Source organism: Rhinopithecus bieti, unplaced genomic scaffold, assembly GCF_001698545.2.
Source record: "Rhinopithecus bieti isolate Rb0 unplaced genomic scaffold, ASM169854v2 scaffold_11944, whole genome shotgun sequence".
Lineage (NCBI taxonomy): Eukaryota > Metazoa > Chordata > Mammalia > Primates > Cercopithecidae > Rhinopithecus > Rhinopithecus bieti.
This window is the reverse complement of record NW_016807378.1, coordinates 1,276,794-1,293,814: the sequence shown is the minus strand read 5'-3', so window position 1 is coordinate 1,293,814 and position 17,021 is coordinate 1,276,794. Positions and strand designations below refer to the sequence as shown.

At 36.1% G+C, this 17,021-nt stretch overlaps 1 protein-coding gene across 1 annotated transcript in view; it reads left to right on the top strand.

Annotated features, from left to right (window-relative positions):
• The window catches only part of PDE3B (phosphodiesterase 3B), a 102,823-nt gene that overhangs the window by 49,089 nt on the left and 36,713 nt on the right, over positions 1-17,021 (top strand). The window contains exons 8-11 of the mRNA XM_017881535.1: positions 10,452-10,600; positions 11,793-11,930; positions 12,878-12,989; positions 15,124-15,237. Coding sequence (XP_017737024.1) covers positions 10,452-10,600; positions 11,793-11,930; positions 12,878-12,989; positions 15,124-15,237 — 513 coding nt within the window. The remainder of the gene's footprint in view (positions 1-10,451; positions 10,601-11,792; positions 11,931-12,877; positions 12,990-15,123; positions 15,238-17,021) is intronic.

Here is a 17,021-nt window from a genome sequence, read left to right as displayed (position 1 = left end):
TTTTTTTTTTTTTTTTTTGTATATCATTACAATGGAATTCAGTTCAGCAATTAAAGGAATAAACTTCGGATACATGCTGCAACATAGATGAACTTCAAAACATTATTCTAAGTGAAAGAAGCCAGGCTCAAAAGATCATATATTGTATGATTACATTTATATGAAATTCTTAAAAGACAAATTTATAGAGACAATAATCAGAACAGTTGTGGCATAAAGTGAGAGTAGGGATTAACTGTAAATAGGCATGAAGGAACATTTTGAGGGGCGTGTTGAGAATGTTCTAAAATTGGATTGTAATGATTGTTGATAACTGCAAATATACTAAAATTGTTGAATTGTACACTTATGGGCTGAATGTTTGTGTTCCTCCAAAAATTTATGTGTCGAAATCCTATACCCCAATATGATATTATTGGGAGGTGAGGCCTTTGGGAGGTAATTAGGTCATGAAGGTGGATCCCTCATGAATGGGATTAGTTCCCTTGTAAAAGAACCCCAGAAAACTCTCTAGCCTTCTTTCCCACCGTGTGAGGATACAATGTGAAACCAGTAGTCTGCAACCTGGAAGAGGGCCCTCACTGGAACTTGGCCAGGCTGGCACCCTGATCTCAGACGTCCAGCTTCCCTAACTGTGAGAAATAAATTCCTATTTTTTTATAAGCCACTCAGTCTATAATATCTAATTATATCAGCCTGAACTAAGGCAATTTACAATGGGTGGATTTTAATGGTATGTAATTTATACTCAATAAAGTTTTTAAAAAGAACAATCATTTATTAAGTGTCATATTTCTTTGGGTGGACTAGCCTCAACTGGGAGATTGTCACCTGAGGACTTTCATGAGATTGCAGTCAGATATTGGTTGGGGAAGCAGTTATCTGAAGGATTGATTGGGCAGAATTTCCAAGATGGATTACTCATGTGCCTGTTGGCTATTGACCAGTCCATAAATATGACCCTTCCATGGGCTTCTCCCAGTTTGTTGGTGGCATTCCAAGAGAGTAGGAAGTGGAAACTGCCAGCCCAGTTAATGGCTCAACTCAGAACAGAGTGTCACTTCTGCCATATTCTGTTAATCAGAGCAGTCATGAGGCCTGTTGAGATTCCAGAGGGTTGGTAAACAAATGCTCTGTCTTAATAGAGGAATGATAAGAATACATTTCAGAAAAGTGTTTGGGACAAGAGACAGTGTTGCAGACATCTTTAGAAAAGAAATGCTACATTTATCTCACCTGTTTTTATTGTTATCTGTAAGATAATAGTTATTAGGCATTCATATCATTAAAAGCAAATTATGTAATATACCTCGAGTGCCAACAATTTTAGATTATCTGCTATTTTAGAATATCATTGTAGTTACTGCCTTAACTTATCATAAAATACTTGAATAGTTTAAATTTTCAATTTCTTAAACTAATGTTTATTCATTTGGGGAAAAGAATAATGCTTTCCATAACAGTTAAAACTTGCGATCATCATCTAATCAATTAATGATTGGTATATTCATTGTATTAGGTTGAGATTATACTAACATTTATTAGTCACCTATTATATATAACATCTTGTAAGGTAGGTATTATCCAAATTTTACAGGGGAGAAAGCTTGCCATTATTAAGTACAAAAATCAGGGTTTGAACCTAGTTTTCTGAAACTCAACTCCAATGAGTACTCTTAAGAATTTTTTTTTTTTTTTTTTTTGAGACAGGGTCTTACTCTGTCACCCAGGCTACAGAGTACAGTGGCACAATCATGGCTCACTGCAGCTTCCAACTCCTGGGCTCAAGCAGTCCTCCCTCCTCAGTCTTCTGAGTAGTTGGGACTACAGGCATAGGCCACCATGCCCGGCTAATTAAAAAAAAATTTTTTTGTAGAGATGAGAACTCGCTGTGTTGCCCAGGCTAGTCCCAAACTTTTGGCTTCAAGTGATCCTCCTGCCTTGGCTTCCCAAAGCACTAGGATTATAGGTAGGAGCTGTTGTGCCTGGCCAAGATCTCTTTTTACAAACAAACAAATAAAACTCTACATATTGAGTTTATAGCTTGTAATTATCATATAATCAGCACCCAGATCCAGAAACAAAACAAGAGGCTGGCCAAAATGGCCAACTAGAAGCAGCTAGTGTGTACTGCTCTCATGGAGAGAAATAGAAGGGGTGAGTACATACAGCACCTTCAACTGAAACATCCATGTACACACATTGGGATTCATCAAGAAAACAACCCACAGAGAATATAGAAAAGCAAGGCAGGATGACTGCCCACCTGGGAGTGACATGGAGCCAGGGGAGTCTCCCTCACCTAGGGAAGAATGACTGAGTGAGCAACCCTGGGGACCCATGCTTCTCCCATAGATCTCTGCAACCCTTGGGTCAGGAAACTCCCCCTTGTAAACCCACTGCACCAGGGTCTTCGGTTGGATATGCAGAGCTCTGTGACATCTTGGCAGAGTAGTTGCTTAGGCACATGCGGAGCCCCAGGAGCTATAGATACTTGGGCTTCTAGGCAAAAGCAACTGCAACTCGGCAAAGCAGGAGGTTAGACCCCTATACGGACCCCTAAGAAGCAGCTGAATTCAGGGGGCTGAGCAGCAATGGTCTGCAGGTCCCATGTCCAGAGCACCTTACAGGATAAGACCACTGACTTGGAACTCCAGCCAACCACTGGTAGCAGTGTTGATGTGTTGATGGAACTTCCCGAGGGAGGGGTAGGCTACCATCTTTGCTGTTTTGTAGCCTTAGCCATTGTTGCTTTCAGTGTAACCACCCTACAAAAAAGCAGCCAGCTTGCTTTTTTATGTGGGTCCCTGACCCCTCTTCTCCTCACTGGGCAGGACCTCCCAACCAAGGTAACCAGCCACTCTTGCCACTGTTATTCAGCTGGCAGTGTTTCTGAGCCTCCGGGGGATGGTGCTGCCAGGGGAAGGGACAGGCTGTCATCTTTGCTGTTTCACAGCCTTTGCCATTGTTGCCTTTTGGCTCTAGGAAGTCCAAGGTGACTAGGGTCTGGAGCTGTCTTTCCCCACAGCTCTATGGGAAAGCAGCTAGACTGCTTTTTCACATGGGTCCCAGATCTCGTTTCTTTTCACTGGGCAGAATCTTGTGACCAAGGTCTACAACCACCCCTGCCAGTGTTTTCTGGCCAGCAACAGTATCAAACTTTGCTGGGACGGAGTTCCCAGAGGGAGGGGCAAGCTGCCATCTTTGCTGTTTTTCAGCCTTAACCATTGTTGCCTTTGGGATTTGGAGAGTCCAAAGTGACTGGGGCTGCAGCAGACCCCCAACACAGCCCAACTGCTCTACAAAAAAGTGGCCAGACTGCTTTTTCACACAGGTCCTCAATCCTGTTCCTCCTCACTGGGTGGGACCTCCCAACTGGGGTGTCCAGCCATCTCTGCCAGTGTTTTCTGGCCACCAGCAGTTTCAAACCTCCCTGGGATGGAGCTCCCAGAGGGAGAGGGGGACTGTCATCTTTGCTGTTTCACATCCTTCACTGTTGATACCTTCAGGTGCTAGATAAACCAAGGTGACTAGGGACTGGAGTGTACCCCCAGCATACTGCAGCAGCCCTACAGAAAAGTGACTAGACTGTTTGTTACATGGGTTTCCAATCTCATATATCTTCACTAGGCAGGTCCTCCTGGCCTGGTTCTCTAGCTACCCTCACTTCCAGGCTATCAAGCCAGTAGCAGCTCTGTAACTCCCTGAGACAGAGCTCCCAGTGGGAGGGGCAGGTTGCCATCTTTGCTGTCTCACAGCCCTAGGCTTTGCTGTCTTCAGGCTTTGGAGAGTCTGTGGGGACCAGAGACTAGCCGGTCCAGAGCCCAGCACAGAGTACCTACCTCACAGAAAAGTGGCTGGACTGTTCTCCATACAGGTCCCAGTCCTCACTTCTCTCAACATGGGACTCTAGCACAAACATGCTGTCCCTCTCTGACCACATCAATCAGAGGCAGCCCAGCTGTTAAAGGAACAGCCACATGCAGAGATAAGAAAGAACCAATGCAAGAACTCCAGTAACCTAAATGGTCAGTGTCTTATGACCTTCAGACAACCACACTAGTTCTTAACCAGGCTGAGCTGGCTGAAATGACAGAAATAGAATTCCGAATATGGATAGGAACAAAGATAATCAAGATCAGGAGAATGGCAAAACCCAATTCAAGAAAACTAAGAATCACAATAAAATGATATAGGAGCTGACAGATGAAATAGCCAGTATGAAAAGGAACCTAACTGATCTGATAGAGCTGAAAACACACTACAGGAATTTTATGATGCAATTGCAAGTATAGCAGAAGAGACCAAGCTGAAGAAAGAATCTTGGAACTTGAAGACTGGCTCTCTTAAGAAAGTAAGACAAAAATTATTTTAAAAAGAATGAAAAGGAATGAGCAAAACCTCTAGAAATACGGGATTATGTAAAGAGGCCAATTCTACACATCATTGACATCCCTGACAGGAGAAAGCAAACAACTTGGAAAACGTATTTCAGGATATTATCTATGAAAACTTCCCCAACCTTGCTAGAGAAGCCAACACCCAAACTCAGGAAATACAGAGAACTCCTGCAAGATTCTACTCAAGAAGATCATCCCCAAGGTGTATAATCATCAGATTATCCAAGTTTGAAATCAAGGAAAGAATGTTAAAGGCAGCTAGAGAGAAAGGGCAGGTCACCTACGAAGGGAACCCAGTCAGGCTAACAGTGGACATCTCAGCAGAAACCCCTACAAGCCAGAAGAGCTTGGGTTCCTATATTCAACATTCTTTAAAAAAAAACTTCAACAATTTCATATACAGCCAAACTAAGCTTCCTCAATGAAGGAGAAATAAGATCCTTTTCCGATAAGCACATGCTGAGGAAGTTTGTTACTACTGTTTGTTACTACCAGACCCACTTACAAGAGATCTTGAAAAGAGCACTAAATATGAAAGGAATAACCATTACCAGGTAATACAAAAAAACACAGTTAAGTACACAGACCCAGTGATGTAAAGCTACCACACAAGCTGGCTTAATAACCAGGTAACAGCACAATGACAGGAACAGATCCACACATATCAATACTAACCTTGAGTGTAAATGGGCTAAATGCTCCATTTAAAAGGCATAGAGTAGCAAACTGGATTAAAAAGAAAAAAAAGCAAGATCCAATGATATGCTGTCTTCAAGAGACAGTTTCACATGTCACAGGCTGTGACACCCATAAGCTCAAATTAAAGGGATGGAGGAAAATCTACCAAGCAATTGGAAATCAGGAAAAAAGCAGAGGTTGCAATCCTAATTTCAGACAAAACAGGCGTTAGACCAACAAAGATCAAAAAAGGCAAAGGAAGGCATTACATAATGGTAAAGGGTTCAATTCAATAAGGCCTATTCTAAATATATATTCACTGAACACAGGAGTACCCAGATTTATAAAGCAAGTTCTTTGAGATCTACAAAGAGTCTTAGACTCCCACACAATAATAGTGAGAGACTTCAACACTCCACTGGACAGTATTAGATCACTGAGGCAGAAAATTAACAAAGATATTCAGTACCTGAACTCAATATGGGACCAAATGGATCTGATAGACCTCTACAGAACTCTCCACCCAAAAACAACAGAATGTACATTTTTCTCATTACCACATTCTAAAATCAATAGACAATCCTCAGCAAATGTAAAAGAACTGAAGTCATGCCAGACATACTCCTGGACCACAGTGCAATAAAGATAGAAATCAAGACTAAAAAAAAATCAATCAAAACCTTGCAATTACATGGAAATTAGACAACCTGCTCCTGAGTGACTTTTGGGCAAATAATAAAATTAAGGCAGAAATCAAGAAGGTTTTTAATACGAATGAGAACAAAGATACAACCTACAAAATCTCTGGGACACAGCTAAGGCAGTGTTAAGAAGGAAATTTATAGCACTAAACACCCATATCAAAAAGTTAGATCCCAAATTAACAACCTGATATCACCACTAAAATAACTAGAGAAGAGAGAGCAAACCAACCCCAAGGCTGACAGAAAACAAGAAATAGCCAAAATCAGAGCTGAACTGAAGGTGATTGAGACACAAAAACACCATCCAAAAGATGAATGAAACCAGGAGTTGATTTTTTGAAAAAATTAGTAAGATAAATAGACTGCTAACTAGACAAATACAGAAGAAAAGAGAGAAGATCCAAATAAACACAATTAGAAATGACAAAGGGGGTGGTGCCACTGACCCCACAGAAATACAACCATTAGAGACTACTATGAACACCTCTTTACACACAGACTGGAAAACCTAGAAGAGATGGATAAATTCCTGTACACATAACCCCTCCCAAGACTGAACCAGGAGGACATGGATTCCCTGAATAGACCTATACAGAATCTGTAATAAATAGCCCACCAACGCCCCCCACCCCCCGCAAAAAAAAAAAAAAAAAAAAAAAAAAGGCCAGGACCAGATGGATTCACAGCCAAATCCTACCAGATGTACAAAGAAGAGCTGGTATTATTTATACTGAAAGTAGTGGTACAAAAAACTGAAGAGGAAGGACTGAAAGTATTACAAAAAAATGAGGAGGAAGGACTCCTCCCCAACCCATTCTATGAGGCCAGCATCATTCTGATACCAAAATGTAGCAGAGACACAAGAAAAAAACAAAACCTCAGGCCAATATCCTTGATGAAAATTGATGCAAAAATCTTCAACAAAATACTTGCAAACCAAATCCAACAGCACATCTAAAAGCTAATCCACCATGATAATCCCTGGGATGCAAGGTTGGTTCAACATATGCAAATCAGTCAACATGATTCATCACATACACAGAACTAAAGACAAAAACCACATGATTATCTCAATAGATGCAGAAAAAGGCTTTTGATAAAATTCAACATCCCTTCATGTTAAAAACTCAATAAACTAGGTATTGCAGGAATATAGCTCAAAATAATAAGAACCATCTAGGAGAAACCCACAGCCAACATCATACTGAAGGGGCAAAAACTGGAAGCATTCCCCTTGAAAATGGGCACAGGACAAGGATGCCCTCTCTCACCACTCCCATTCGACATAGTATTGGAAGTCTTGACCACAGTAATCAGGCAAGAGAAGGAAATAAAGGGCATCCAAATAGGAAGAGAGGAGGTCAAACTATCCCTGTTTGCAGACGTGATTCTATATCTAGAAAACCCCATAGTCTTGGCCCAAAAGCTGCTTAAGCTAATAAGTAACTTCAGCAGAGTTTCAGGATACAAAATCAATGAACAGGAATAACTAGCATTTCTATACACTAACACAGCCAAACCAAGAGCCAAACCAGGAACACAATCCCATTTACAGTTGCCACAATAAACATAATAAAATACCTAGGAATACAGCTAATCAGGGAGATTAAAGACCTCTACAATGAGAATTACAAAACACTGCCCAAATAAAGCAGAGATGACACAAACAAATGGAAAAACATTCCGGGCTCATGGATAGGAAGAATCAATATCATTAAAATGGTCATACTGCCCAAAGCAATTTATAGATTCAGTGTTATTGCTAACAAACTACCAATGAAATTCATCTCAAAACAGAAAAAGCTATTTTAAAATTCATATGGAACCAGAAAAGAGCCTGAGCAGCCAAGGCAATGCTAAGCAAAAAGAACAAAGTTTGAGGCATCATATTACCTGATTTCAAAGTGTACTACAGAACTACAGTAACAAAATAACATGGTACTGGTACAGAAACAGCCACATAGACCAATGAGACAGAATAGAGAGCCCAGAAATAAGGCCACATGCCTACAACCATTTGATCTTTGACAAAGCTGTCAAAAACAAGCAATGGGGAAAGGACTCCCTATTCAATAAATGGTGGTGGGATAACTGGCTAGCCATATGTAGAAGATTAAAACTGGATCCCTTCCTTACACCATATACAAAGATCAACTAAAGATCGTTTAAAGACTTAAATGTAAAACCCAAAACTATAAAAACTCTGAAAGACAACTGAGTCAATACCATTCTGGATATAGATACTGGCAAATATTTCATGACAAAGATGCCAAAAGCAATCATAACAAAAACAAAACTTGACAAATGTGAATATAATTATACTAAAGAGCTTTTGTACAGCAAAATAAACTTATCAACAGAGTAAACAGACAACCTACAGAAAGGGAGAAAATTTTTGCAAACTATGCATCTGATAAAGGCCTAATATCCAGCACCTACTAGGAACTTAAATTTACAAGAGAAAACAAACATAAAAAGTGGGCAAAGGACATGAACAGACAATTTGCGAAAGAAGACATATATATGGCCAACAGTCATATGAAAAACAGCTCAACATCACTGATCGTTAGCAAAATGCAAGTCAAAACCACAACGAAACACCATCTAACACCAGTCAGAATGGCTGCTATTAAAAAGGCAAAAAATAACAGATGCTGGCGATGTTGGGGAGAAAGAAAAACACTTGTATACTGTTCGTGGGAGTGTAAATTAGTTCAGTCATTGTGGTACACAGTGTGGTGATTCCTCAAAGACCTAAAAACAGAAATACCAACCGACCCAGCAATCCCATTACTGGGTATATATCCAAAGGAATATAAGTCATTCTGTTACAAAGACACATGCATGTGTATGTTTATTGCAGCACTGTTCACAATAGAAAAGACATGGAATCAACCTAAATATCCACCAGTGATAGAGTGGGTAAAGAAAATACAGTACATATACACCATGGAATACTATGCAGCCATAAAAAGAAAGAGATTGTGTCCTTTGCAGGGACATGGATGGAACTGGAGGCCATTATCCTTAGCCACAGGAACAGAAAACCAAATATTGTTATGTTCTCACTTGTAAGTGGGAGCTAAATGATGAGAACACATGGACACGTAGAGGGGAGCAACACACACTTGGGCCTCTCAGAGGAGGGAGAGGATCAGGAAGACAACTAATTTGTACTAGGCTTAATACCTGAGTAATGAAACAACCTGTACAACAAACCCCCTTGTTACATGCTTACCTATGTAACAAACCTGCACTTGTACCACTAAACTTAAAAAATAAATAAATAAAATGAAAAAAATCACAGCTAGTGGAGTAGTGAGGCTAGGACTTGTTTCTATAGTAGTATTCAGACTTGAATCCAGATTCTCTATTTTACTGTATAGTTTGGGCTCTATCTTATATGTCCATAGTGGAACAAGTAATAAATGATTATGGTAGTTTTTCTAAAAGAAAAGGCAAAGAAGAAGATATAGTATATATACATCATGGAATACTATGCAGCTATAAAAAGACTGAGGTAATGTTTTTTGCAGAGGCATGGATGGAGCTGGAGTCAAACTAACAGGAACAGAAAACCAAGTACTGTCACTTATAAGTGGGAACTGAATGACTAGAACACATGCACATAAAGAGAACAACAGATACTGGGGCCTACCTGATGGTGGAGGGTGGGAGGAGCAAGAGAATCAGAAAAAAATAGTAATTGGGTACTAGGCCTAGTACCTGGGTGATGAAATAATCTGTACAACAAACTCCATGACACAAATTTACCTATATAACAAACCTGCACATGTACCCCTGAACCTAAGATAAAAGTTGTTTTTTTAAAAAGAAAAAAAATATTACCTACACCTCAAAATTACCCATCATGACCCCTTCCAATCATATGCCCCAAAGATAATGATCTTTTTGTCTTTCATATGCTTTTGAACTTTTCTTAAAGAGAATCACAGAGTATGTACTTTTGTGCCTGGCTTCCTTCACTGAACATTATATTTTTAAATACCATTCGTATTGTAGTTCATTCTCTTTGCTCTGTAGTGATCAATTGTGTAAATATACCACAAGTTATTTATTCTACTGTCGATAGGTTTTGGGTAATTTCCCTCTTTAAGGTATTACAAGTAGAATGAATATGAATGTTTTTTAACATGTGAATGAGTACTATTTAGCTGCGAATACTGCTGTCCTTTTCCATGTGATTTGAGAAAAGAAATTATTACATTGGTAGAGATATAACTCACAATTTATAATATTGTGATTTAAAGTTTACATGTGATTTAATCTTACTGATTTGTAATTATAATTTTAGAATTTTTATATCTAAAACTCAGAGATGTTGGAAATTGTTTACATCAAATTGGTAAGAAAATTTCTATTGATAGGAACTTTTTCTTTTTCTCACTTTTATAAAGAATATCCACTTAGGATCCATGAGCAGATATGAAAGGGGAGTCCGATATAGGAAATGTCTTTGCTGCTTGAGCATAAGGTATCTAGGCAAAATAGCACAGCAAGATACAACTTAATGGTGTCATGAAATAATTTAGATTGAATTCCATTATGATTTACTTTATCTAAAATATTTTAACAATTATTTTCATGTAAAACTGTACATATAGGGCACGTTTTACTCCTATCTATTACTATATATATTTTTTGAAAGGTGAAGAAGAAAACATTTTCTCAAAAGAATCATTCAAAGTTATGGAAACTCAACAAGAAGAGGAAACAGAGAAGAAAGACAGCAGAAAATTATTTCAGGAAGGTGATAATTGGCTAACAGAAGAGGCACAGAATGAACAGCAAACAAATGTAAAAGATAAACTTTCAATATGATTATGTTAAGGTGAAATATAATACTGTTAGTACTGGTTTTATTACTTTTGCCCAGAACAAGATTTTATTGTAATAGNAACTTAATGGTGTCATGAAATAATTTAGATTGAATTCCATTATGATTTACTTTATCTAAAATATTTTTAACAATTATTTTTCATGTAAAACTGTACATATAGAGCACGTTTTACTCCTATCTATTACTATATATATTTTTTGAAAGGTGAAGAAGAAAACATTTTCTCAAAAGAATCATTCAAAGTTATGGAAACTCAACAAGAAGAGGAAACAGAGAAGAAAGACAGCAGAAAATTATTTCAGGAAGGTGATAATTGGCTAACAGAAGAGGCACAGAATGAACAGCAAACAAATGTAAAAGATAAACTTTCAATATGATTATGTTAAGGTGAAATATAATACTGTTAGTACTGGTTTTATTACTTTTGCCCAGAACAAGATTTTTATTGTAATAGTATTTTTAAATTGTTTTACTGATAAGTGACTATAACTGAAATATTGCTTGGGTTACAAATAATACAGTAACTTGTTCTAATTCTATCATCCTAAAGCAACAAACTGCATTCAGTTTTAAATGAATATATTTTATTTAGTTTTATATAAAATATATTATTTTCTATTCTGATATTTTCTTTTGCATATGTGAAGGTATAGAGAATATGTGCATGTTACTAAAAACAATGAAAATAATGTATTTATAATGGCAATATAGTTTTGTTCTTAAATTTCAAAATTTAGGCTTTTAGGGAAAAGAAACACCTATTTCTTTTGAAAAATTATCCTGGTAATAAATGCCAACGTAAGGATATGTTTTTTTTTTTCCTCTTACCCTTTGATACGTGTAACTACTAAAATGAAAATAATAGACTTTGGATTTATATAACAATTTGGAAATATAATACTTTTATTCATAAAAATAATATAAGAAGATTAATAAGCCTTACACCCAAGAGTTATGTGTTTAGTTGTCTGAAGATAACATTCTAGAAAGAGAAATTAGAAGGGCAGATAAGACTATATTTAAGAATAACCATTATAGAAAATAGTACAGACTTTTTTTAATGTTTAATCCTAAGTGTTCTCATTTTAATGTATATTTCACAGTATTTATAACAGATACAATAAAGTTGTTGTTTTTCTGTATGTACAGATTGAACAGGAAGTATCACTGGACCTGATTTTAGTAGAAGAGTATGACTCATTAATAGAGAAGATGAGCAACTGGAATTTTCCAATTTTTGAACTTGTTGAAAAGATGGGAGAGAAATCAGGAAGGATTCTTAGTCAGGTTTGCTTTCAGATATCTACTTTTTAACTGTAAATTAAATTTTCTTAAATCTTTATAGAAAGCAAAATCTAGTATCATATAATGGTTTAGGCACTAGTTCAACTGACATTGTTCATTAAGTTATTTTCAGAAAAAATTAAATATATACATAAAACAATTACATATAAGATGTAGATCATACTCTTATGTATATGACAAGTAGTTTATTTGACCATATTAATGGGATTTAATTTATGCTAAATAAATAATAAAGATTTACATTTTCTTGAATGTTGAGGTTGAAAAGGACATGAAAAATCATCTAGTTCTAACCACTGAAATTTAAGCTTAATTTTTCCACCTGCCCTCCCTATACTTTACTCAAGGTCAGATGGTTCATTTCATGCTAGAACTATGGGAAAATACTTTGATTTTACCACCGAGACTCAGGGTTATACCTGATGGTTCTGCATAACAGCATCAGATTAACCGCCCCAAAATATTACTCTCATTAATTACTTTAATATCTTATTTATGAAATGCAAAAACATAAGGATAAATTTTGTGAAAGATATATAAGTTCATCTCATTGAAGTCCTTAGGGATAAAAATGTGATAAACATAGTATTGTTTTGACTTTTTTTTAATACCCAGGACTAGATTAGAATAGAATTCACATGACCTTCAGTAAATTAGGAATAAAAGCTAAGAAAAGAATGGAAAATTTAAAATTGGGACATGATATGTATGGTAAGCCTTCTTTCATTTTCAGGGGCTTTAGGGTGATATCTTCCATTCTGATTTTTTGGAAAGAATTAATTGTAGGCAAGTTTTAAATAAATTATTAACTTAAAGACATATATTAATATGTGGTTAACATTTCAAAATACAAATCATGGAAACATTATACTCAGCTACAAATAGAAATTCTGATTTTTAAAGTAAACTTTATTTTAATTGACATTTAGGTTATGTATACCTTATTTCAAGACACTGGTTTATTGGAAATATTTAAAATTCCCACTCAACAATTTATGAACTATTTTCGTGCATTAGAAAATGGCTATCGAGACATTCCTTGTAAGTATTAACATATCTTATTATTTAAGTTCAAATAATATGGGTTTTGAAACTCTTTATCATCTTTCTCTTCAGATGGTCCCTTAAACACTTTTAAAACTGCATGTTTGAAATTTTTTTTTTTTTCTTGAGACAGAGTCTTGATCTTGTCGTCCAGGCTGGAGTGCAATGGTGCGATCTTGGCCCACTGCACCCTCCGCCTCCCGAGTTCAAGTGATTCTTCTGTCTCAGCCCTCACAGGTAGCTGGGATTACAGGCGCCCACCACCACGCCCAGCTAATTGTTTGTATTTTTAGTAGAGATGGGGTTTTACCATGTTGGCCAGGCTGGTCTTGAACTCCTGATCTCTGGTGATCCACCTGCCTCGGCCTCCCAAAACGCTGGGATTATAGGCGTCAGCTGCCACGCCTGGCCTGAAAAATTTTTTAATGGAGATTTAAAAAGAAAATTTGTATTGTACTACCTAGATTTAACTGACTACTGTTAACATTTTATTTGTCTGTTTTTTGTTAACATTTTGGTATATATTCTCCAAAAGTTCTTACATAAATTTATTTTTTGTAAAGGTGGTCATAATATTGATACATATTTATAATCTGCTTTTCACCTGATTGTTATATAGTATACATCTTTCTATTTTGAAATTAATTGCCTGAGTACTTTATATTTTAAAAGTTAGTCAAGAGTTTCAGAAAATCATTCACTTAAAATGTTTAAAATTGATAATCTAATTTCAATTTTAACTGTGTTCCGACTTATGGAATAATTTAATGGCTATTGCATATTGTGTTTGAATATAATTTGAGTTCATATTAGAAAAAGATAGGACTGTCTTTATATATTGTCTACAGTTTCCCTCCATGTGGACACATTTTTGAGAATTAGTTCTATAAATAGTGAATTATTCTTCAATTGGCATAACTCACTAATAATGTTTAATAATTTAAGGTGAGTTACATATACTGTAATTTCCACTTATAAATTGTGCATTCAAAGAAGTGGTTGAATTTTATAAATGGGATATAGGGATACTTTAAGATGGACTTCAAAGGAAATGGAACGAAAAGAAAGAGGTGGTAAAGAGTCTTCACTGTCAATTTCAATTAGGATATATTAGTTAAGAAAATAGTCTCTGGACCTAACTTTTCTAAACTTCAAAAATTTGTGAATGAGAATAACAATAGTACCTACTCCGTAGGTAGTAATGATATAAGATAATTCATGTAAAGCACATATCAGACTTTTTAGTAAATGGTCAGTAAAAGGTGGTGATTTATTAATAATAATTAAGTTCCCAGTGGATGCCATGTCATTTCTATAGGCAAAACAATATTATATTATCTACTAATGCATACATATACATTAAGTATTTGTTGAAGTGTTAAATTTTCATTGGATATTGATGTTAACTGCAATCATTAGATTCACATAGATTATCTTATTCAATCTTTTTTGGCAAAGTTGTATTATATACCTTTTATAGGTGAGAAGTAAACTCAGAAGAGATCTTTCCCAAGATTATAAAACTAGATACGAAAGTACTGTTTCAGTTTCAGGTCTATCTGACTTCTAAAGCCTATACTCTTTACACTATACCACATTGCCTTTTCACATAGTTGAATTTCAGTAAATTAATGTTTTATTGATCATATATGATGTGTCAGACACTGTGCTGGAGGCTTTCACATATTTAGCATTTAATTCCTATAGCAAGCCTGAGACATAGTATTTCTGACCTTTTTGTTGGGGACAAAAATGTAAGTAACCAGAATTTGTAACTGTTCTGTGTACAAAACTGTTTTGTGTGCAAACATGAGTCTCTAATCCAGACACTACATGATATTTTTGAAAGCCACAAAATAGCAACCTTAAGAACATTTTCCAATGCCTTTCAATACTCCTTGGTTATACTGCCTTTTCTTTGGCACCTTTACTATGTTTTCGTAGTATATGGGGAAGTTTTTAAAACAGAATTTTTTTTAACACATCAAGAGACTTTAGATGAAATAAAATTCAATTGTGGGGAATTATTCTGTCACATCTTTTTTATGAGGATATAGTATGATTAGGAAATTATTATAGTTTTTAAATGTTGTATGTTAAACCTAACAGAAAAACATTTTGGTGACTTTAGATCACAATCGTATACATGCCACAGATGTCCTACATGCAGTTTGGTATCTGACAACACGGCCAGTTCCTGGCTTACAGCAGATCCACAATGGTTGTGGAACAGGAAATGAAACAGGTACTTCCTTCTACAAATCTCTATTAATTATTTGATCAGGAATAGTAAATCAAACTTTCTCATTTCATTACCTCTGTCCTTTTAAATTTTTCATTAAGTAACCTTTTAGTACATATGAAGGACTATGTTAAGTTTTTTTAACCACTTATCCCCAAATTCTACTGTGTAAGTTTTGATGCATAATAATGACATGAAAATTTTTAAACCTGATACCCATCTTAAGAGGTAGATTAATATTCAGTACTGCTGGATCTATCATATTTCCTTCTTTGCCCCATTCTTTGGTTTTCCTCACTGAGATAGCCACTATCCTGAACATTATGATAATTAGTCCTTTGTTTTTTAAAAAAAAATTCTTGTTTTTTTTGTCTCAAGTGCATCACATACATTTAAAATATATAACATTCGAAAACCAAAGAAAACATGTTTAAAAGCCTTGCAAAGTATTTTAATGATGACATCAAAACTTTTATAAACAAATTTTGCTTCCAAAAATGTTAATGCTATTCCTTATCATAAATATAATAGTTTATATAAATACAATGAATCATAACATTTATAGTTCTCTTATTCTAGCTTATTAAAAGGGCCAGGCATGGTGACTCATGCCTATAATCTCAGCACTTTTACAGGTTTAGGCAAGAGGATCACTTGAGGCCAGGAGTTTGAAACCAGCCTAGGCAACAAAGCAAGACCCCATCTCTACAAAATAATTTTAAAATTTAGCTAGATGTGGTGACACACACCTGTCCTAGCTACTCAGAAGGCTGAGGTGGGAGGATCTTTTGAGCCAAGGAGTTCGAGGCTGCAGTGAGCCATGATCATGCCACTGCACTGATATATTTCAAGACAATTTGCTCAGTTACCAATACTTGAGAAATAATATTACCATGCTAACCAGTGTAAATGTCATAGACTCAGCCACTGATATTACTTTTTACATTTGGGTAGTTGAGTCTAAAGTATGCGTTATTTGTTTAATGGATTTGCTTTATGTCACTGGTTCATTTTTGTCTGCCATCTGTATTTATTCTTTCTAGTGCCCTTCATTCCTTCCAGCAGTTCTGTGCTTTTATTAGAGATAATTGTCTTCAACTTTTTTGTTTTAGATGTCATTTTGTCTTAGAATAATGTATTTATATTTTAGCATGTTTGAAGGTATCATTCCATAATCTTGTGACTTTCACCGTTTTTGTTGACAAGTCAAGACTTAGGTCATATTGAGAAATATAATATATAAATATAATATGTTCCTTTTCTCTTTCCTATTGGTTTTAACGTTTTAACTATGATGTACTCATGTAATTTTTTTTTGTATTAATCCTGCCTGATGTTTAGTGAACTTTTTGAATATGTTGATTGGTGGTTTTTTACTGGTTTCTGTCATTCTCTTCAAAATTCAGCCTCTCTATTGTCCAATTCCAAAGCCACTCCCACATTTTTAGGTGTTTGTCACATCAGTACCTCACTTCTAGGTGCCAAAAGTCTGTATTAGTTTGCTATTGCTGCTCTAGTAAGCTACCAGGAATTTAGCCTCTGAAAACAACACAAATTTATTCTGACAGTTCTGGAGGTCAGAAGTCCAAAAAAAGGCTTCACTGGAGTAAAATCAAGGTGTCAGCAGAACTATTTTTCTCCTATATGCTCTAGAGGAGAATTTGTTTACTCGCCTCCTCCAGCTTCTAGAAGCCACTTACACTCCTTGGCTCATGGCCCTTCCTTCCTTCCTTCCTTCCTTCCTTCCTTCCTTCCTTCCTTCCTTCCTTCCTTCCTTCCTTCCTTCC